This window comes from Trachinotus anak, unplaced genomic scaffold (assembly GCF_046630095.1).
Source record: "Trachinotus anak isolate AG129_WGS33_773 ecotype Australia unplaced genomic scaffold, CSIRO_AGI_Tana_v1 ptg000004l, whole genome shotgun sequence".
Classification (NCBI taxonomy): Eukaryota; Metazoa; Chordata; class Actinopteri; order Carangiformes; family Carangidae; genus Trachinotus; species Trachinotus anak.
The window spans coordinates 22,204,293-22,227,697 of NW_027273855.1; the positions used below are offsets into that span (position 1 = coordinate 22,204,293).

At 40.4% G+C, this 23,405-nt stretch overlaps 3 protein-coding genes across 6 annotated transcripts in view; 1 reads left to right on the forward strand and 2 right to left on the reverse strand.

The window, feature by feature from the left end:
- samd10a (sterile alpha motif domain containing 10a) overlaps positions 1-23,405 on the forward strand; it is a 42,405-nt gene that overhangs the window by 1,575 nt on the left and 17,425 nt on the right. The window lies entirely within an intron of this gene.
- On the reverse strand, positions 1,764-12,665 carry opn7d (opsin 7, group member d). 2 transcript variants are annotated; one of them, XM_071477071.1, is made up of 6 exons: positions 10,920-12,665; positions 5,349-5,439; positions 5,077-5,239; positions 4,501-4,628; positions 4,021-4,355; positions 1,764-3,719 (listed from the first exon to the last, which is right to left on the reverse strand). In XM_071477071.1, the coding sequence occupies exons 2-6, from the start codon at positions 5,437-5,439 to the stop codon at positions 3,237-3,239; spliced, it is 1,200 nt and encodes a 399-aa protein (XP_071333172.1). In that variant the 5' UTR covers positions 10,920-12,665; the 3' UTR covers positions 1,764-3,236. The 2 variants fall into 2 exon arrangements, with proteins under 2 accessions (XP_071333172.1, XP_071333171.1); XM_071477070.1 differs by lacking the exon at positions 10,920-12,665 and having other exon boundaries at positions 5,077-8,305.
- On the reverse strand, positions 17,321-23,403 carry emilin3a (elastin microfibril interfacer 3a). Its single transcript, XM_071477059.1, has 4 exons — positions 20,969-23,403; positions 20,721-20,840; positions 20,057-20,595; positions 17,321-19,848 (listed from the first exon to the last, which is right to left on the reverse strand). The coding sequence occupies exons 1-4, from the start codon at positions 21,118-21,120 to the stop codon at positions 17,888-17,890; spliced, it is 2,772 nt and encodes a 923-aa protein (XP_071333160.1). The 5' UTR covers positions 21,121-23,403; the 3' UTR covers positions 17,321-17,887.

A 23,405-nucleotide genomic window follows, 5' to 3' on the forward strand; every position in this document is an offset into this window, starting at 1 on the left:
AGACACATCCCTTAATCTCTGCCTCTCTCTCTTTCTCTCTCACACACACACATACTTAAGAACAAAGATTGTCTGAAGTCACCATCGAGGCACCGATCTCAGCCCGAGAATTAAACGTGCCAAAATACATTTGTGTTTTTCGTTAACTGCATGCTGGAGGTGGTGAGGCTGCACAAGAACAGCTGGTGTGTCAAGTCACAGTCTGCATTTCAACAGAGAGGAAGAGAGGAGGAGTTTAAGAGTCAGAGTTTTTATGGAAACAGAGGGGAAGAGAAGTGGGACTGTAAAGAGGAAAACCAAATGAGGATAAGAATGTGTAGTACAACGTTCTGGATCTTTCACTGTGTAAGCTGCGCTGTCATTATCTCTGAAGTGGCTCTTAATTGAATCTCTTTTATATTTGGGTGCTGTTCTGGGTAAACTCTCACTCCATCTGGTTCGGTCTGTCTCTAGAAAAAAATGCCTGCACAGCCCAAAATCAAGAGGTTTAGATTTAGTTTGTAGGTTTGGAAAAACACCCAGCTACTATATGTGCCCGTGTAGGATTATTCTGCCAGTTCCCCTAAATGTTATGTGCCATATCAGTTTTAATTCCTCCTCTGGCTATATCTCACTGCTTCCCTATATTGGCTGCCAGTGAAAAGCTTATCCTTCAGATTTTCCTTTTTTTTTTTTTTTTTTTTATACTCGGGGAGAATAAATAACTTTACATCTAAGTTGATCCTTTGTGCATATTGCTTGGGCTCCCTGCTGGCATGGAAGTTTTTCAGTTTCATCTTATTCCAGTTCAGTTCTACACCGATAGAAGTAGATCACTGCAGTGGATATAGATATGCATATTAATGTTTTGTATTTCCAAGATAGGCTTTTTATATGCGCTTTTTGGATGCACGTACGTATGTACATACATATTATCTTCAAAGGGGTTGGCAACAACCCCCCCCCCCCCCCCCCCCCCCCCAAAGCTGTTGCTTTGCTGTGCTTTGCTGTGCTTTGCTGTCATCATGATTTCATTCAGTGTGCTCAAAGATACGAAAAAGCTGCAGTAAAATGGAAGTATTACAGTCCATTATGTGGTTGGTGTTTTAAATCAGTGCCTTTGCAGAATAAACTTCCAGTCTAGCAAGAAAAACATCAATTTAAATGTCTCATTAAATGTTTGGATTTGGTTGTTTTTTCTTTTAGTTGCAGCACCTAAGTTAATTACCAACAAATAGATTTGTCACTTGTGACTTTTTTGAGTCACTTTCTCCTAAAGTATAGAGTTTATTGGCGCATTACATTTCTATGTATGGTCTTAATGTTCCAGTTCCACTGTCTTCTGAAGCACGAAAGCTGTTGTCTTAAAAAAGTGAAGATTTGTTTCAGTCTTTGGAAATGTTGCACACCAACGCAGGAATTTTAAACAGACACCAAACCAAGGTGCTGCCAATGTCAGTCCACTCCTTTGTAGAAAATGAAATTGCAAGTGAATTTGAACCTTGTGGGCTCTCAAGGTAATGAATAGTTCTCAAAGCAAAACATCCTCACAGATAATTCAAATGAGTCACAGAAGTGTTTTTTTCTACACCATAACCATTTGGAGATTACTCAGGAATAAAGACAGTTTCAATGTTTTTTTTTTAACTTACTCCTGTGCTGGAATTCATTAATGTCATTTTTTATTCACTATTTCCCTCCTATTTTACTCTATTGTCTATTTTTCTGACACATTTGTGATGGTCCTCCTTCAGGTTGGAATACAGGAAAGGATTTCAAATCAATCTGATAACAAACCTCCACTGAATGGTTTATTCTTCAGTAAATAAGGCTGCACAAGAATTGGATTTTGACAAGGATATCGACACACACAGTATGCTTTCCTTTATATACATACAGTACATGAAGCCACACAGCACAGTAGCACGTTAAAGAGGGAAAGCAGAATGAAAGACAGTGAAGTGCTGGACGTTATGACTTTTAGGGAAAGCTTCTGTCAGTCATACTGTACATGCATGCTCAGACATGGTGGTCACCATGATGAACTGGTTTGGTTGATGACATTTTCACTCTAATATTTAGTGTAAATTCACATTATTTAAAATACAAACATAAGAGCATCTATAGTATAATCTAACGTGCATGGAAGATTAAGGGCATTGATGAATGAAGGTATCTGCTAAAAGAAAGCAGTGGCTTTCGCTAGATAAAAGTCTGAATTTCTCTGAGAAGTGATGATTAAGATTGAGGTGAAATTTACCTCTTGTCCCATTTTTTAAATTAGTGTTCATATCAGATTTTAATCCCCAGAAACAGTCTTAAGGTCGACAGTGTGCAAACTTGTTTGCCGGTTTTATCTGACTGCAGTAGGATGATAACTGCAGGCTACGTGGCACAGTGGAGCCTTGTTGAGCATGAACCTCTTCATTACAGTGACTAAATCTGTCTTTATGATCAAACACTTGAACCCTGTAGGCTGGAAGTGGCTCGACTGTTTCATTCCTTCCAGAAAATAGCAGCTGTCTGTTTGATTTTATGTCCCTGTTACAGTAGATTCCAAAGAAGACAAGGAGAAACATTCAAGCCTACAGCGAGCGAACGCTTGATCGTTTTGTGCTCAGTACCACTTTAACATCTTCATGCAACAGTTACACAGGTTCTTCAGTTATAAAGCTTAATCTTAATTACATATTAATCTGTTAGTCCAGAGGAGGGTCTGTAAACAGTTTGTTAGTTTCCTTCACAATCCTTCACAATAATTCAACACATCTTTTTTCTTATTATTTGTTTGCACTGGAAAACTCGATTTATCCTCACATTGAGCAGCATGTTTGTGCTGTACCCAAAGGACGACAAGCTGCTTAAAAATCTCACACATTTGCCTAATTAACCTTGAAGCCAGCCATTTTCTGTTCCTCTAGAATCCAGTGAAGTTGCAGTGCATTAAAATGAATCAGGACACAAGCCGACAGAAGGAGGCATCACAAATATTACAAGTATAAATTTCTGTGGCAAATCTTCTCAGATGAAGTCACCACAGTGTGGACGTTTGTTTGGGACTCTTAGGGGTCTCACAATGACGGGGCCACTTGTGAGTTGCCTTTCAGGAAGTGCCTTTGAACGTCCTTGTAAGTGTTGTCAGACTATAAAGTCTAGTAACACACACTTGTTGTAAGTTGTGCGTGCACAGTGATCTCTCTGTCTCTTAGGGCACCTTTCCTGTCTTGTTATCTTCATGAAAGAAGTAGGTTGCTCCACTAGAGGAAACCAGCCTGTGGTTTGGCTGAGAGCTGGCTGACTGTCACCTCTCTGTAGGTGGATCCAGTCAGGATGCAGGCAGTCCTCTGGGTCTGTGTCACATGACACAGCCCTGCATTCTCAGCACAGTGCAGACACGCCCCATAATTCTCCTGTTGTCCATTTGAGAAGCGCGTGGAGATGCTCGTGTCCTTATTGCGCTGTGAGTTGGATCCGAAGCGTTCTTTCGGATCCGACTGTGGACTCCCCCTGTAGATCCTCTGTCGTAACATAGACGTGTCTCTGTAGAGACACTCGCGAAAGTTGGGCTTACACAGCAGGTAGACCATAGGGTTGTAGATAGTTGAAGACTTGGCGAACACAGCGGCGAGGGCGAAGGCAGCAGGAGGAACTTGTGTGGCGTCTCCGAAAGCGGCCCACATGGCCACAGCAGCGTATGGCGTCCAGGCACCCAGGAAGCCTATACACACCGCTACTGACAGCTGTGGAGAAGAAACATTTTAAAAATACATGCATGGACACACATAACGCAAAAACATGTCATGCAGAAGATTTTTTTCAGTTTCACACCAGTGGCAAAGCATAAATAGTTTAGATACAAATAGAGCATCATACTGTTATTATTTCTACATACACACACACACACACACACAGAGATGGCTACATATGCACAAGAAGGTTCAACAAAGATAAATTATTTTTATAACCCTTGAATAATGCCCTGTCTCATATCCTGCTCAAATCCTGCCAACTGCAAAACCTGAAGTCCTGATATCCTCTGACCTTGACAATGAGAGCATGTGCATTGGCGGTCTTGGTCTGTGGTGACACATGCTGCTGGACGGCCTGACGTGACCCGCGCACTGTCAGCAGAATGAAAGTGTAGGAGAGGAAGATGACGGTGCAGGGTAGTGCATAGCAAAAGACGAAAAGGCAGACAATGTAAGACAAAGCGGAAAGCTCGTGGTTGGGTGCATGCCAGTCAATGCAGCAGGCTGTGCCGTAGGGTTCAGCGGTGTAATGTCCCCACTGTGCCAAGGGCCCTACAGCAAACACAGACGCGTAACACCACACTCCAACCACCAGGAGGCGGGCATGTGACGAGGAGAACTTGTTACCTGATCAGACAGGAGATAGAAAGAAAAAAAAATGCTTTGCAGTTATAGTGGTTATTTATTTCCCTCATGGTGTTCAGCTTTGTGAAAAAACACCTGCCAGTGTTGACAACAACATGCTCATTAGTTTAGTTTGTCATCCCCTCACCGTGGTTGGGAAGGCAGACTTTAAGGCAGCAGACTAAGGACAGGGCTGTGAGGTTGGTCAAGCTGCACAGACCGAACAGCACTCCACACATAGCATAGAGCTGACAGGTGACCTCTCCAAACAGCCACCTGTATGCACAGAGAAAGGGGAAATGTGACGGAGACTGGGTCTGCAACTAACGGTCATTTTCAGCATTGATTAACCTGTGGTTTTCCTTGATTAAGCAGTTCATTATTTGGTCTGTATGATGTCAGCAAATAATGAAAAATGCCTGTCGCAATTTCCTAAATCCCAAGGTGACCTCCCCAGATGCCTCTTTTTGTCTGATAATCAGTCTAAAACTTAAAGATATTAAGTTTACAGGGAAATCTCACCATAGAGAAGCTGGAAGAAGGGAACAGTTGGTATTTTTGCTTGAAAAAATGTTACAAAACCTAGCTTATCAATTAATTTATATTATAATATTTGCCTATGGCTGTCAATGGTCACTGATTATTGTGTTATTCACTGAGAAATTGATTTGATGTTGAGATAGGAGAAATGAAGAAGAAGGATAAGAGGAGGAATGTGAGGTACCTGTGTGAAAAAGCTGATGGTATGGCCAGTGGGAATAAAGAGAGCGTCATCCCAAGGTCACTGATAGAGAGATTGATGATGAAGAACTCTGCAGGCTTCAAGGTCGACCGCTTGTGATATGCAACAAGTAGCAGAATGCAGTTGCCCATGAGGGACAATACACCTGTAAAGAGAGAGAGACTGAGCTGGGCGAGAGACTGTGCACCTGTGGGGATTTGACATGGAGTCAGCAAATGATCGACACAGAGATTTGGCTTGTTGTGTGGACTTACAAAATACACTGTAGAGCGAACCCATAAGGATGTCGTACTCCATGGAGATGGTAGAGGCAAACACAGCAGATGTGTCTGAAGCATTTCCCATCTGAAATGTTGTTAACATTAGCACGCACAAGTTAATTGCACATAATGCAGTGATTGAAGAATTTACAGAAACCCAATACACCACTGATGATGGTGTAAACTTGAATGAGGAGGGAGTAAATGCATGAAAGGGTGTTAAATTACAGTGGAAAAAGCTGAAATGTGGCCTGTTGTCTGAAGTGCAAGCTGTGCTTTCTTACTGTCTTTGTTGCACAGTACTTCCAGTCCACAGGCTCAGATGTAAAAATAGATGAAAAAGCTTTTTTAAATAAAGCATAATCCTGAGCAAAAGATGAGGACAATTGGTATTAAATTGAAATATCCAAAGCAGGATTGACAGATGGAAAGAATTTGAAAGACTGTGCCTTTCAGGATTTATATATGAGATGAGAGATTAAGAGCGACAGAACAAAACAATTACGATTAAGATAACAGACGCTCAAATACGCCAGATCAAAGGATAGTTGAGGTTTCTCTTTGGCTGACATTTATGCACACATGCAAATACAATACAAGCACATGGAGTGATAGGACAGATACACAATAAGTGTGGGTAAGAGTTTGATCATTCAGCCATGAGGGAGAGCTGACAGGTGCTTGAGGATTTCAAAGAGCTAATAAATTAGCCTAATAGATTGTTAGAAGAATCTGAAGTGTCTCCTGAGCATCAAATGAAACATGTGAGAGACTCACGCTCTTTGTTATGAGTCACATGAGCAAGATGAGTATGGATCATGACTTTGCTCGATAGAAGAATCAAAAATAAAACAAAAATTGGGGAGGAAGGAGGTTTGCAGGGATGAATCTGGAGCAACACTCGGAGCGTTATCAGAGATGAGGCAGAGGCAGCACTGACTCAAGGTCTTAAGCAATCACACAGGATAAAGAATGAGGCTTCATTACTATGCAAGTCAGCGCACCAGTCAATAACGAAATGCTCAGTCAGTCTGAGTGGAGGAGACTCAGGAGAGTATAAGTAATTATTACCGCTCAAACACAAGAACTCCACTGTTGTGTCAGCACTTGAAGATTATCAGGCTCTGTTGTCAATTAGCTTGTTTCCATCTCATTTGGATTTGCTCGAGCCCAATGTGGGGTTAAATTTATCACATAGAATATGTTTTTTTTTATAATTTATTGCGTAGTTCTGTTATTTTTTTCAGATTTGTCAGTATTGATGAAGGTGATGACAGATATGCACAAATAATTAAGAATATCGTGTTTTGTTTCCCTTACTTGTTTTTATGTGTAGTCACTATTTTATTTAATATTTATGTTTTTTGAATTTATTATATGTTTTTGAACAATATACAGCAGTAGCATCATTTGTATTCTTAAATATCAGTGCCAGTGTCAGCCTAAAAACACTGATTAGCACAATGATTACCTCTTTTTTTCAGACTTCCTGTACTAAATGCAATAAAATGCAAACTAAAATGCAATAAATTATCATCCCATTTTTGTACATTATGCCATGACAATTCAATTTGTGTTGGGTTGTTTCCTGGGTGATAAGCACCCTCTACAAATAGGCTTGAGAGGGAAACATCTGCACAGATGTGTGCAGAAGATGTTTTATCTAATGCAAGCTCTTGGACAGAAGCTGTCACACCTGGAAGATTTAAAGCTTGCACTAATCAGAACAACTTCTGCACAGCTCTGAAAGTGCGGAAGCTTCTTTCTCAAGTGTGCTGGCCTCTAAGCTCCAGCTCTTCCACTAAGCCTGAGTGAGCACTATTTCCCTTGATTTTTTTTTTTTTTTTTTTTTTTAAACAATCCCATATTTATCCCATCGCATACATCAGCATAGTTCAATGAACGCCTAAAAGCGCCTCTCATTAACCAACAGACTGTTTCTGTCAAAGCTGAACTCTGTGTCAGAGTACGTTTATATAACCAGAGAAACAAAACCTACACGACCCTCAACCATGTGAGTGTGAAAGAGAGACACAAAGAGCTGGGGAAAGCTTAACCGGCTGAACTGTGCCTTTGGTCCGCAGTGACAGCTTGAGTATTTTGAGACTGGCTAAACTGTGACACTACTGTTATCTTTCCTCTGAGCTGAATAACTCCTCTGTTGAGCTGTGATTAACTGGGCGCCTATTAGACTGTGACAATGACCTCCAGATGATGATGGTGCACACTGTAAACCAAATATCGCCTGTTGACCTGGCGCATGTTCCTCATTATGTCATCTTTGATGCACATTTGCATCCAACCCTGACCCATTCGCTCAGGTTTGCTGTCGCCGTGGAGACCTTTTGACTGTGTAATTTGCTGAGGAAAAGATTTTAATATATACATATGCAGTTTACTGCTGTCATCAGCATGACAAGTAATTCCCACTGCATGCCATCAAAAATTTTCATGTGATACCACTGAAACAAGGGCTGTCACTCATCATTAAATGTCTGTAGTCAGAGGAGATAAGCAGCCGTTCAAAGGCTGATGGGCCTGTCGGGGTGGAAGCGAAGGGCCGGCGCAACCACGTGCACGAGCTTATGAGCAGTGACAATCACAAGTCAGAGTGTCTGCATGTTTGTCAGACATGCAGACTTTGTTTGTCAGAGACTGGACCTTGATTATTTCTGAAAACTAATATTTATTCCAAATCAAATTAAAGTCAGACTTATCTTAATTTTTCTCATCCATTTTATTTGACTTTTATTTTTTTCTCTTACCAAATGCGGAAAATAATGTTGGCATTGGTTCGTCTGATTTTTATCTTGAAAAACACCCTCCAGTGCATACTCTTTGTGATGTTACATTCACAGTCAGACATCAGTGTTTGTGTCTTTGATGTTATGAATCATAAAATATGTGTGTTTCTGAATGTAAGTTGTCACATTGTATCTTGTATGCTTGGTTGATTTCACAAAACTTAACAGGTATGTAGTTTAAGTCAAAATGAAGGCAGAATTCAAAGGTGCGCGTGGACCAAACCATGAGTATTCATGACTACTGAGTCCTTTCAAGATGGTCTTTAGTTTATTTACACTGTTTTCATTTGTTAATTTCAAGGCAATATGCAACTTTAAAAAAATGTATACACTTACTAGTTAAAAACATCTTAGCAAATAAATATTACTGTTAAAAGCTGTCCAGCTACCTATTGCAACATTGTGCTGCTGAAATGACCTTTCATAATGTTTATTATATAATGCTTGTTTTACTTATCTATATGCTTGTTTGCAACATGAAGCTTATTTTTGATCAACTCTTCAAAAAATTACTATTAATCAAATAAATAATAAAATGCCAAAAAAAAGTTTTAAAAAAATGCTCTTCACAATTTCCCAGAGCTCAAAGTGACATCTTCAGATTGCTTGTTCTGTTCGAAACCCAAACACATTTCATTTACTCTCATAAATGACAGAGGAAAGCAGCAAATCTTGACTTATTTTTTGCTGAAACCAGGAAATGTGTTGCATTTTTGCTTGAAAAAGGACAACTAACAAAACAGTTGTTGATTAGTTTTCTATCGATTGACTAATAAACTAACCGCTGCAGCACTAGTCAGCACTATTTGTGTGCAAAACATCTATATTTTTAGTTTTTTATTAAGCTTGTGGTTCACTGCATTGTGCAGTTTTTAAAAGCAAGCCTTAACTTCAACATATACAACGCACAGTGTACTGGGCGGCACATCTCCCCAAGGCCTTGTGAGACCTTTGTAAGGTTGAAGTGGTGTCTGTTCACCCTTGCTGTGTCTAACTGCCTCCTCATCTGAGAGTGACTGACAGTGACAGTGACAGTGAACGCCGTCACGGCACAATATTTACACCATGTTTTAGCGGCATGACAAAGAGCGGCCAGAGGCTACTCTTTCAAACATCGCAGTGCGCGCTGTGACAAATGTTATGTAATGACTGTGGAGAATGATCACGTGAAACAATACCTAACATAATGTGTTTGCATAATGTGCAACACAGTATAACAATGTGACCATGATGACTGTACAGGTGTTGAGATTTCGACATGGTTTTTGTCACAGCGCGGAATTATTTCAGCCTCTTAAAAGTTTTTTTTCCTTTTCTTGCACACCATCCTTTAACATGTAGAAAATTTGCATCCAAACTCAACAGTCAGTAGATTTTTTTTTTTAACAATTTCCTACAAATAAACAATTTAAAATATCAACTTTAGATTAAAGATGAGGATTAAACACTATCTGTAATTGCAGATTTATTTATTTATTTTTTTTGCCAGTGTGATGTGAGGAAAGAAAATGAAGATCGTAGGGCAGAGGTGACACAGATGTGGTATCAGCGATGAGAACTTCTTATGTATCTGATTGGTATAGAAACTATTTATCATGAAGGGTCTAATGCAAACAACACAAACACTGGTCATTCAATATGACTGTAATTCGTACTTGATCACTTTTCATATTGGATGCTCATCAAATTTTTTTCTATAAGATGCTTTGAAGTATCACTAATGATAATCTGGTTTAAAAAATGTTGTTTCTTTCATTGTTTCGGAGTCTCTGCCTGTGGGAAGGACAACAGCCACAAAGAATGCAAAAAATAAATAAATAACTACAATTCTGCCACCCTAGTAAGTCCTGTCATCATCACTCCAGCACGACTGCTTCCTCCTCATGACACAAACATATTACATAACCACAGTCTGATTGAGTATGGGAAGGCAAACATTTCTGTGTCAGTGGTGGTTCATATGTGTCCATATGTTATTTGCCTTTGACTCCAATCTGCAGTTGAAGGTCATTCACTGTGTTAAATCATATTGTATCCAATAGATAAGCATTATGATTGGTCATTGTCAAATTATATAGATTTTCTGTTGTGAGGAGAGAGTGAGAACCCACATACAAATGAATCGTCACTCACATATTTCTGTGCAGGCTACAACAACAGGCAGTTCATACATAAACCTGAAAAATAATGTGTGTCAAGCAGCTGGAGACGGAGTCGACAGGGCGTCTTGAAAACATTAGGCATTTTGACAACTTCAACTTTGACTAAAAGATAAAGGAAAGCAGTCGGTTTTTTTTCTACAGAGAAGGCTGATCAGTGATCTCATCACTAATCCTGCTGGAGATCCCACAAGTTGGCTGTGATCTCTGTGCCTTCATCTCATCAGCATTACAGGCTGCAGAATCCCTTTTTCACTTCTTTGAGAGAGTGTCTGAAGCTTGACTGAATGTCCTTCAGTGAATACAACCAAGTGTCATCATGTTAGAGGGAGAATTGAAGATAACAACCACTGTGAGTCACAATAAACCACCAGAGCTTTGCACAGAAAATAAAAGCAAAGAGATAAATGACAGAATAAATCTTTTTTCAAAGTCATGTCAGTTTCTTTGTCTCATTACCTATGGCTAGCAACCACTGAAAACAACATCAGTAAAATGTGGAAGATCAAACAACTGCCTCATCATCAATGATCTGTTCGTTGGTCTGATGTCTTTGCATTGCACTGAAAACCAACCAGACATCCCACCGCTGTGCTGCTTACCTTCCAGAAAGGAATGGCTTGTCCTCAGTTAAACACATGGAGGCCAGGTGGAGAGCAGGACACAGAGGAGAGGAGCTTGGCCAGTCGCCGAGAGGGGGACAGAGACGATGAAGAGAGAGAGAGAGGGACAGAAAGGGGAGTGCGGTTCAGGTATCCTCCTCCTCTTCAGTGACACACACTCACACACGTCCGGCCAGGTGGACATGCTCTCGCTCTCTCACACAGCGCATGCACTCGTCATAACTGTGGAGATGCACTGAGCCCCAGTGATGTAGAACAAAAAGCCCACGGTGACGGCAGGCCAGCCAGAGAGAGAGAGGAGAGAGAGAGGAGAGGGGGAGAGAGAGAGGGAGAGAGGGATCAGTATAATACTCTGTCACTGATGACTCAAAGTACCGCTCCCCACCCCATTTCCTCTATCCATCCTAACTTGCTACTTTCCTGTTGTACTTATCCCCTTCTTTTTGATTTGTTTCTACATGGGTTTCCACAGTTTACTCACACACAGCTGCTCATTCCTGCACCAATGAGCAACGTTGTGTGTATATTTGTGTACTTGCTGCATGTGTATATAGAAAATCACCTGATCAGTGACTGTAAGGGTGGTAGTCAGAACCTGGAGGAGGGAAAACTGGCTGTTGGTTTATGGATGAAGCAATGTCAGGGTGGATTTTGATCCTATTTAACATCTGAAGAATATTTCTTCTCTGAGTGAAACAGAGAGTATGATTTCAATGGGTTATTAATATTGCAGGATGCAACTCTGAAGTGGTAATTTCAGATAAAATTCAAAGTGAGAGAAATCATGATTGTAATTTCTTATCGCGTCAGTTGGATATGAGACAGCTTATGCCCTCCTTTCATCACGGTCTTGGTTCACAGTGAAGAAATGTGCCAACAGTTTATGATCAGTGAATACCTATGCTTCAGGCAGTTAATGATTATATTAATCAAAAATGCTTGATGCATAATTTGCGATTGGAAGGAGATTTCTTAAGTGATGATATTAATTTGAGCGGTGCAAAATGAATGTGACAGCCACTGTAGAAAATAAAGTGTCATCCTCTGTGACACAGTAAATGCAGTCCTGGTAGGGAGCATTTGAACTGCACCTGAAGCGCTGTGTCATCCTACTTCTTCATACCCACCCATGCAGTTTGCTCTCAGCAGTGCTGCTCCCTGACTGACAGTCATGGAAAGCTGCTTAAGGGAGCATGGGCTCACTCGCTGTTGCTGGCGCAGAGGCTGCAGGGCTGCCAGAAAGCTGTAAAGAGCAGCACTGTCATATTAATACCTCGGTACAGGGTCCTGGTCCTTCTCAGCTCTCTTGTTCTGACACGTTTATGAACTTAGTGTCACAGTTTGTGGTCCGCTGCAGGATGAAGTCCCTTCAGTGGCTTATTAGAGATGACATTAGGCAGGAAATGATCAGAACAAGAGGAAATTATGGGAGATCATTTGAACATGAGAGCAGTCACTGTCCATCAGATCATAAAGACATGGTGGATGTCTATAAGTCGGTCACTTTTCCTCTAGGTCTTAAAAGATAAGTTTTCACTTATCTTGTGAAATATCTCAACTTCTACTGGATGGACTGGTGCAAAACTGTTACTGATAACCATGGTGCTTGTGTAGCACAATGGCTTTGATGATCCCCTGACTTTTCCTGCATTTACCACCATTAGGTTGACATTTATAGTTATGAGTTGAATTTCTCAACAACTACTGGAGTGATTGTCATGACGTTTAATGCAGAAATTCATGTTTGCCCCTCAGGATGAATGGTAATTTTTTTAAACTTTTTTTTTTAAACAGTCCCATCATTAGATGAAATTTAGAGTTTACAATGTGAAAATAGAGAATTATAGTGAGTTTCAGGTCAACTTGATTGTGTAGGTTCACTATCACTGCTCTCATAGTATCAATTACAGCCATAGCAGGCAGCTGTTTTCATTATAAAAAAATTAATTGTTTTGCTAGTACCATGTCTTTTTCATTCATTTCATTTATTCGACTCATTGAATTCAATGTTTTATTATTATTATTATTATTATTATTATTATTATTATCATGGTTATTATAACTGTAAAATGTTTAAATATCTATAAAATACTTGTGCACTTTGATTCTTACTGGATAGTGAGCTGAAATTGTCATACAACCTTGTGTGAGGTTAGCAGTGGCGGACAACTGGGAGCAGAGGCCATCCCTCAACCTTTGAGAGGCTGGATTACAAAGCTGTAGAATTAATCTGATGAGCTTCTGCAATATGACTAATTGGTGCTGCTGGAAATTTTGGTCTTCCTCTTGCCAGTGAATAATTTGAATGTGAATGTAGAATAATGACCGTCTTTTTAGAAGAACACTTTTCTCTCTTTTTTTATGTAGCCTGTAACCCTAACTGTCACTCCGATTAGTGAATAACTACATTCTGCCTCAAGACAAAGGAGAAAAACAGAAAATGAGAAAAGCACATTTGATTTTTTTGGTGATATAAATATCAAATCTGTATCTGTTTTATATTGGAAACATCTGAAACAATGTATATCCATTACATGGTCAGCTGGGTCAGAAAGATCCTCTGGTATTAATTAAACCAACTTTAGTTAACTTAATTATGTTTTTTTTTTTAATATGACTGTTAAAACACATAACACAACCTTGTCACAAAGAAAATTTTACAGAGTAAATTAAATAATGGTTGATTCACTCATAACAATCAAAGGACCACTTTTCCTTTCTTACAAGTGATGAAAATTTGAAAAAAAATATACGTTTTAACTTTGTCATTAACATAAGCTGATCTTCCTTTGATTTTCACTTATGTCTCTGTTTTATGATGAATATTAAATTATAATTTTACTGTCCTTCCTGTCTGGGTTGCTTTAGAGACAGAAAACTGGGACCACTCAAACTCACATGGTTGATTTATTAACCAGTCCCATGCTCATAAATAAAAATTTAATTAAATTTAAAAAAAATCATTTGATGTCTGGTGTAACTGTTACCTGGTTTCATTGGAGTGACTAAATAAAACCAATGTTCTACATGTGCAGCTATCTATGAAATGAATTAAAAATCGATATGGCGATTCGATATTGAGTTACATGAGTTTCTAAGGAGGAAAGACCAGAGTGGTAAATTTGATTTAACCGAAACTATATGAGAGTTGATGTCAGTACCAGCCTTACAGTGAAAAGGACCAGGGAGGACCATGGAGACCATTATGTGAATGTTCCTGTTTAATGGTTTTGTTTCTGTTATTTTAAGACTAAACCTGAACTGGATGATGTTGGGACTGATGACAGTATCAGAAGTGCCATTTGAGCCATTATGGCTGCATGTTGAGCTGCAGCTAATGATAATTTTACAAATGTCAAAAATTACAGAAAAAATGCCCTTCAGAAATTCCCAGGTTATTTGTTATCTGTGGCTGTAAAACTGCTGTTGAATGGCAAGTGCAACCTCACAATTTTTACAATAACAAAGAGAACTAAAATGGACATTAAAGGAGCTGTTTAATTGTTTAGAAACTACCCTTGTTGGAGTTCTAGCCTAGAGTTAGATAAGAAGATCAACACCACTACTTAGCTACCTGGATATCTACCTACCAGCACCTCTAAAGCTCACTAATTAACACTATGTCTTTTGAGTTTGATCCGTACACAAACCAAAATGTAAAAAAAAAAAAAGTATAAAAAAACAAAAACAAAAAATGAATGTGTGAATAACACTGATGAAAGAAAACCTTAATGCACAATGGTTTTAAAATAATAAGAGGCTGTCAAAGGAAATCGGTGGTTGTTTGTTTACAGTTAATCTGCATGTGACCCTTGTGTACTTCATGCTTCTAACATCCATCCAATGTACATAAGATAAATTATTAATTCCAGAGATGTGTATGAAAGACCTTTCTGCACTCTCGTCTCATAAAATCTTCATGTTTATGGAAGGTCTTCCCTGCATAGGCATGAATTCATTTCCCTTCTACTAAAGTTGTTTGTCTTAATAATCTTCCACTTTGGGAACTGAGCCAAATTGTACTTTAGGCACTTAACTCTGGCAGCAATCCATCCTCTGTGAGTGTTAGAGACATAACGAAGTATTGAGATAAGAACTCAATATTTCATGTTATTGACGCAACAAAAGCTGGGGCATTGTGGTGGGGCATGGTGATATAGCCTCCCTTCATCTGTTATATTTCATTTATCATTTATTACGTTAATGTTTCAAAATTTCACCTTGTTTTGTAAGTGTGATTACAACTTTGCACCAACAGCGAATACAGTGTAGAGACTAAAAGCGCCAGTACAGCGTTACATGTTACTGCTTATTGAAAAATGTCAAATGCTGGAACTTATTACTAAGAAGAGTCCTGGATTCAAGGTGACCATCTCCTGGGCTTCCTCTTGTATGCCAGCTGTAATAAACACTGTCCGTTCTCTGACATTAGTATAACGAGGACAAAAACTCTCCTTTCACCTTAAGCGTCTACAGAGGACATTATATAGGATGATTCACATGTTAGACCACTGCAGCCCTCTGTTTACTCAAATATTCTTTGTCCTCTGATTTTGTGCCAACTTTGCCTTTTGTGATTTGGGCGCTTGCCTTGGCCAGTGACAGTCCCCGAGGTTTGCAGGGAGCATAACTCAGAATCAGATCCATGAGTGAGCAGTGAAGAGGCTATGAGTCAGAGGAGACAAATTCACCAGAGCCCCTGACTGCCCTTTCTGTCCAAATGTCTACTTGGAAACAAACAAGATGAATGTGTTGTTGTCTGGGTTTGTGTGAGGTGTGAACTTAAAGTAGGGATGTGAGGAATATAGAAAAGAATTTAAAAAGAAAACTAGACCGTGACAGAGATGTAATGGAGCTTTGAAATAATGTGGTACTTGTGTCATGTAGCAGAGAGGGAGACAGAGAATGGCATACTATTTTGTTTATGGGTTTAGTCATGGTATATATGTTTATCTCTGGACTTTAAGTCAGTGTTTGTAGGTTTTGTCTGAAAGGTTTGTGGTGGATTTTCTGCCGAATCACTGGACACAAACACAGAAATGAAAGCGCAGACACTGATCAATGCAAAGATGAAAAAAAAAAAAAGATTATTATTGATCAATACGGGGACAATGCTCACTCAAAGTTGGCAAGTATAATAATCACTTGTCTCAACAACACATGGACAGGCTAACCCTTTTATAGAGCAAGAACTAGGGACAAAGAAATTAAAACAGATGGGTCAAGATACATGTCAGCTTGTTTACAATAGCAGTAGCAAACAACTACGAGACATCGTACATCTACATATCTACTACTTACATATACTTCCTAGAACACAAGACACCTAAAGGTAGATAAAGACTTAAACCGCATACAGCCCTTTGACCTCTTTAAACATAAACAAGATGAGAACAATGGGTCTTTTTAACATATAACAAAAGCGAATTCACTGCAAATGATGCAATCAATATCACAAGAGAAACTCATGACTGAGTGAGTGGTCAGCTAATGATTTTACTTCCTCATTTTGGTATTGAAAATGATAAACCAACCAATTTGGTCTTCTAATACTTTCACAGGTTGCTTCTGGAAGCAGAGGAATATCTTTCTCCTCCTTTCACTTTGTGAATGCGCATTTATGTGCATGAACCTGCATCATTACCTAGGGTTTATATTTGTGATTTGAAACTGCTCGGTCTTTCATTCAGCACTTTGGACCGAAATTTTGTGTTTATCATCTCAGTCTGCCCTCTTTTTCTCCTTGATGTCCCTGTAGTTATTATTCACCACATGTCTCCAGCTAAAACGTTTTCACACAGCAGTGGGCTCATCTCCCACATAGGTGTCATTTTAATGGTTGTTTGCTCGATAGGGGAAGAGGAACTAATAGGGGAGGGCTATTAACAAGGTCATCTATTGCCCTATACTGACATCCATTAAGAATTGTTCACAGAAAGTTGGCTGGTAGATTTGTAGCCTAGAGAGAGGCTGCTGTACCGAAGTGCTCCTTGGTTGTTTGTTTGTATCACCTTGGCAACGTTGCCAAGTTGTAATTTTCTCCTGGCAAGCGAGGGCTGTCCCCATGAACTTAATTTTTGGAGGGAACATTTATACTTTGCACAAACACAGCTTCATTCAAATCAGGCCTCCCTAGTCCCCAGCAGTCAGAAGCATTAATGCTTCTCTACTGCCCTCTTGTGGTATCCCCACTTTTCTGCAACACCTCTACACCATCACCAACACCTTCCTAGTTTCTGAAGCTCTGGGTGTTGTTGTTATTGTTGTAATTCAGTTAAGACATCAGAAGAGTCCTTAATATTTATATATATTTTCATATGTATTTAACACCTCTTGTTTGAAATGTCTGTTAACCAATAAAATGTGCAGGAAAGACACAGTAAAGACAATAAAGATTTATTGGGTTGTCAGTACTGAAAAACCTTTTAAAGGAAACTGTTGCTTGAAATGCTAACATTTTATGCAGGATTACAGTTAGTATAAAAGCTAATGCTCAAGAAGTGAAATGATATAAAAACATAGTATCTCGGATAGTTCTAGTCTAGACATAAGAAAAATCAATACAAAAACTTAAACATGTAAACATTGTTAAACAACTGTTCGTATCAGAATTTTTCAAAAGCTTTATGGAAACAGTAAAGTAAGACAGGTGCAGTTTTCTGTTGTTTTCGTCAATTACTGAGGCTCAAAATAATGGTCCATTTAAACAAACAGTTCATCTTAGCACCTTCATGATACAATTTCACAATTTTGTGTTATGAGTGCAGTTGGAATTAGCTGCCATTTTTGTTTTAATTTCATACTGTAAGCTAGCTAAAACCATAGGTATTTCAGTGCAGGTTCAAAACCTTTGTATTTTACAATTCAAATAATAAGATGGGTTTTACCCCCACTATACCTGCAGAATATTAACCTTTTTTCATTCAACATTGTCCATATGAACTGAACTAATTCAAAACAAAGGTGTCCCCTCGTTTTGGCTCTGCCTCAAGCTCTAAACTTTGCTCTGTTGGATCCACCTTGGAGGTGCAGTTCCTGAGTTCGCCTCTCAGCTCAGACAGCTGCTGAGCATGGCTGGAAAGAGTCCCATTTACTTGCAGGAGAAGCCCACTCGATTGTCTCTCTAGCTCCTCCCTGATTCTCTCCAGATCCTCTGCCAAGTAATTCAGGCCCTTGCACTGGTCCTCCACACTGGTAACACGACCTTCAACCTCAGTTACCTCTTTCTGAACCCCCATAGCAGTGCTCCGGCAGCCCCGGACCTCCTCTGCTAGCCGCCTTTTCATCTCCTGCAGCTCACCCTTAAGTCGTGTGAGTCTGCGCTCACCTGCCCCAAGCATGGAAGCCTGATGTCCAACTAGTTGGACCACACCCTTTATCTGCTGGGCTAGACGAGCCTCTCGCTCATGCCAGGAACTGTTGGCTTGACCCACCTGGTGGATGACTGTTCCTAGGGAATCCTGGAGGCCTCTCAGGCTGTGGTTGACTGAGCGGACATTAAACTTGAGGATTGTGAGCTCTCCCTGGATGGGAGTATCTCCTTCTCTTTGTTCCTGCTGGTCCCTGAGGGTCAGACGTCTCAGAATATTCTGCAGTGTAACATTCAGGGTATTTAAACGGGCGTCTTGCTTGTCCAATACCTCCTTCACATTCTGCTCCTCTGCTGGGTTAGCACTTGGAGCAGCAGAGTCTCCCTGGATGGCGGATGGGTTTTGAGTTGAGGAACAGGAAGAGGAGCAGAGGATCTCAAGGCTGCTCAGGTGTTTCTGCACTCTGTCCACATCCACCTCTAGTCTTCCTCGGAGGGACTCCAGTTCTGTCTCCAGAGTGGGAACAGCATGACCCTCAAGCAGTGCAGGGGCAGTGGCATTACCAAGCTCCTCCAAAGCTGTCAGTAAACGGCCCTCCATAGCCCTTAGCTTACCCTCCATTCTGGCCTCCAGGCCCTGTCCTGTCTCAGCTCTGTCTGGGACACCCCTCCTCCTTCCAGACTCATCACTTTTGATCTGCCCAGTCAGGTTGAGCTTGGCCTCAACATATCCCAGACGTCCCTCCAGCATTCCCTCTATGTGGTCCTTGTGTCCGCCCAGCTCCACTCTCAGGTGCCCCTGGGACTGGTTGAGGCCTGCCACTGATGTTTCCAGCATCTGCACCCTTTCATCCAGTCCACTCACTCTTCCACAGCAGTTTTCTGTAACCTTTAAACCATGGACCTGTGCCTGGAGGTTTCTCAGCTCTGTTCTCAAGTCTGTGGAACTTTCCAGCAGAGCATCTTCCATCTGTTCTTTCCTCTCATCTTGCTCCCTCTGGCACTGACGATGCACATCTCCAGCTTTCTCCTCACATCGGCCCTCTGCAATTTCCACACGCTTCTCAAATCCACCAAGAATTTCTGTCCTGGCTGAGTTCAGCTTGGCATCCATCAGCTTCTCCATAGCTCTCTGGGCATTCCCCCCAAGATTGCCAGTGGAGTTTGATACCACTCTGGCTCTATTTGACATCTTCTTCAGTTCTCCATCATGTCCCATCACTGTTGCTTTGAGTTCCTGCAGCTCTACTGTCTTGGCTTTTAGCTCTGACTTGAGCTCCTCTACCCTTCCATTCAGTTCTGTAAGACCTGGAAACATGTGTCTGCCATCAAGACCCTCTGCCTCAGGGTGTCCCCCAGGAATCTCTCCAAACCCTACACTGGATAGACTAGAGGCTACAGCTGGAGCAGGAACAGGACCAGGGGCAGCAGAGAGCAGAGCTGACAGCATCCTGTTGGCATCCTCTCTCAAAGAGGCTCTTAGACTATCCTCCAGTCCATTCACTGTTTCCCTCAGGGTCTCCAGACCCTGGTTTAGACGTTGTACATCCTCCTCCATACGATATATTCGCTCCTCTGTCTCACTGTCTAGAGCCCGGCCTAAGAAGAGAAAGAAAAGCTGTTAACATTGGAACAAACCTATTATGCTTTTGTGTTTTGGTGTTATTGCAGTTTAAATGTGGTTCAAAAGAATAAGACAAGTCAGTCTTTCAGAGCCCACAAAAAAGCAATATGTAGGACCAGTCACTTATCCACTAAATAGTCAAATCCAGTTAGAATTAGGATGTAGTTTGGAATAAGGACACACCTGCCTCACCCTCAGACTGTTCACCACCAGAGGAAGGAGGAGGGATTTCCTCTAGTATGTGTTCCTCAGGTCCTTGGCTATGCTCATGTTCGTGCTCATGTTCTTGGTCATGCTCTGTGTGATGAGGGTCCTGGTGGTCTGGCAGTGGCTCTGGCTCTGGCACAGGCGGATAGGGCTCGAAGGAGGTGTCTGGGTAGGAGGAGGACCTCGGAGGTGCAAAGTGATGCATTGGGTAAGAGTTAAAACTACTGGTGGGCGGTCCTTTGGCTTGACTCCATGGGTTGGCTTTCACAGCAGTGTTAATAGGTGGGCCCTTAAACATGGGACCCTTGAACATGGGACCTTTGTACTGTGGACCCTTAAACTGTGGGCCTTTCATTTGTGGGCCCTTGAAAGGTGGCATCATTTTCATGGGGTGCTGGTAAACTGGAGGACCATCCATACAGCCATAACCAGAGTAGCCTGGACAACAACGCCACTCCAGCTCTGTGACGGTTTTATGTGCCACTTTGTACAATGGTTTGTACATCAGACGATACCTGAGGGGAACAACCAAGTATTCGTCATAAACATACAAGTGATATGAGTCCTAATTTCCTTTTATGATTAGACAGATCATTGTATAAATTTTTGTGTAACATAATAAGAGTTGTTGTTTACTCACATTAGAGTTGGGCATTTTTGACCCCAGGAACACTTGTTGTACTCAGCTTTTACATAGGGGGCTGCCCCATCCTGCACGGTGAAGGAAACTGTCTTTTCAGTGACATAAGCACAGTGGTTCCTTCAAGAGAGGAGATGACAGGAGAGCAGTGTGACACATACATAAGATGTGTAGTTGGCTGAAAAAATACAGTACAATGTAAATTAATCAGAGCAAAAGACACAGAGTGAGAGAGAGACAGAACTTACTTGTGTCTGCTGGTGGGTTTCCCTTGGTCATGGTGTTGACTGAGCCCAGCTTTATACTGGTTAAATTGCATTGGTCTGTAGAATTTGGTTTCGACCATTGACAAAAATAGAATCAGAAAGACTAAAGGACTCACGGCCATCACAAAATGCATCCTTGAAAATCCACGTGTTATTTCAAAAGCTCAGTGAAAGAACTCTTCAAGCTGAGGTAAAGGTGATCACACAGAAGAAAAAAAAGTAAAAAATATTCCTCAAGTTTCCTCAAGGGCAAGTTAATACCCTAAATATTCCAGTCCATTCAGTGGAAATTATTGAATTGCCAGTTGCCTAACAAAACAAGATATCTCCAAATGCACAAACTCTGAAAAAAGGCTAAGAAATTGACACTAGAAAAAAAGATTTCAGTCTCTGTGGCACAACTTTTCTCGAAAGCAGACTGCCACCCTGTGAATGTTGACCCTGATGCTGGCTGTGGGTGTGGTGGACTCTGTTAGACTGACAACAGTCCACTGTGAGTTTGGTGGACTACAGACACCACTAATAGGGCCCCACTGGCTCCATCTGCATATCTCCTCCCACTCAACCTCCTCAAAGTAACACCAGGTTGACATTAGAGTAGAGAATACAGCCCTCACCTTCACAGTTAGCAGTTACAGCTGTAGTATTATGTGCTTCTCAACTTTATAGAAAATCCAGTTTTTATGATACATCTAGTTTGAAGGCTGACTCTACCAATCAGGGCCAAGGCTGAACTATTTTCCCATGGTGACATCACAGCAAACCAGAGGGAAAATAGTGCATCACATCCAGAGTGTACAGGACCAGGCCTTGTCCCAAAATAGCAATTTTTGGTTTGTTTTTTTAAACATTTTAATGTAATGGTGGAAATAAATAATAATCCAAGATGACAAGTGGATATAGCTGATGTTTATTTGTCCTTTAGAGTGTGAAGAAGACTTGCCCTGTATTTTGTATGAACTTTAAATGTATGCAGGGCGTTTTCACGGAAGATATTTTGAGATCAAAACACCAAAAACATATAGTCCATTATCCATACATTACTCTTTCGGTTACAAAACCTGGCTTATACTTTGAACTAATGAAATGAAAAAAAGTTGCCAACATCGATGAAAGGCATTTTTAATGATGCCAGCGCTCCTTAAAAGCCCACTGTGTGATAATATCATCCTCTGGAGCAATTTCCAGCTCCCATCCTCAGTTTACTTACAGTATCTGTATATGTCATTCATTATGAATGTAATACATTAAGTTATTGTACATTATCTGTCTATTATTTTTTTGATTAATAGTTTAGTCCGTCCATTGCAAACAAAATTTAAAAAAAGATTGTCAATTACAGTTTCCTAGAATCCAAAGTGCAATGGTAGATGAAGTATTGAGATATTTTCCTGAAATAAAAGTAGCTCTACCACAGTGTAGAAAATACCCAAATAAAATGTATGCATTTAAAAATCTATTTATGTAAAAGTGCATTACAGTCATATTTTGCTGTACTTAACATACCGTAACATACTCATATGCAGAATTGCCTATTTCAGAATAATTTAGATTATAATTTTGTTGCATTCATTTGTAAGCATCATTTGTAAGTTGGCTTCATTTGCAACTGATACTACTAACTTAATTACTGCAGAGTAGCTTCATCTATAGTATTAAATCATAATTTCTTACATGAGTATCACAGAACCAGAGAGTGTTTGGTCTTTTGACTTTTGTCATAGCCCTCTATTATCGTGTCATTTAGTATAAGTAAGTGGTACCAAAAGGGAGTCTGCACACACCTTTTCATGCTGGAAGGAGTGAGCAGTGTTGATATATTGATGTTGATATTGTTAGGTCTTCTGAGGCTCAACAGTCTCACAGTGAAATCTGTGAAACATCTTGGGCTCTTTTACTTCACACATGCACACAGACACAGTCTAAACCCGACCTAACAGCAAACCTCCAGGAGCACGAACAAATAAAAACAAATACGCTGTGTTAAAGACTTTGACAGCACACACCCAGGCCCCTGAGTGCCCTGGTCCACAAGCCCACACATTCATTCACAACACAAGTGTTTGTTGAGTTGAAGAGGTTCACGAAGTATAGAAGGAGGCCTGGCAGCTCCACTGTGTTACAGCTAGAACACTTTCCATTCAAACACCAGTTAGAAGGAGCCACACTGTAGCTGCATGTATTCATCTCAATCAAATTACCCGAACACATTTTCAACAAAGCTCAGCTCTCGCTTTTCAAAATGAAATATGGAATATACACTCTTAACTTTTGGAGGACAAACTAAACACTAAAATCAGAACCTTCAAATAAAACCTGCACTCAGGTGAAGTTTTTAACAGCTTTTTCTTTTGGTCTGTAAAACTGTTGATTACATTCAATTTTCCTTTCTCTGTCTATTCTTCTATTCCATTACGCT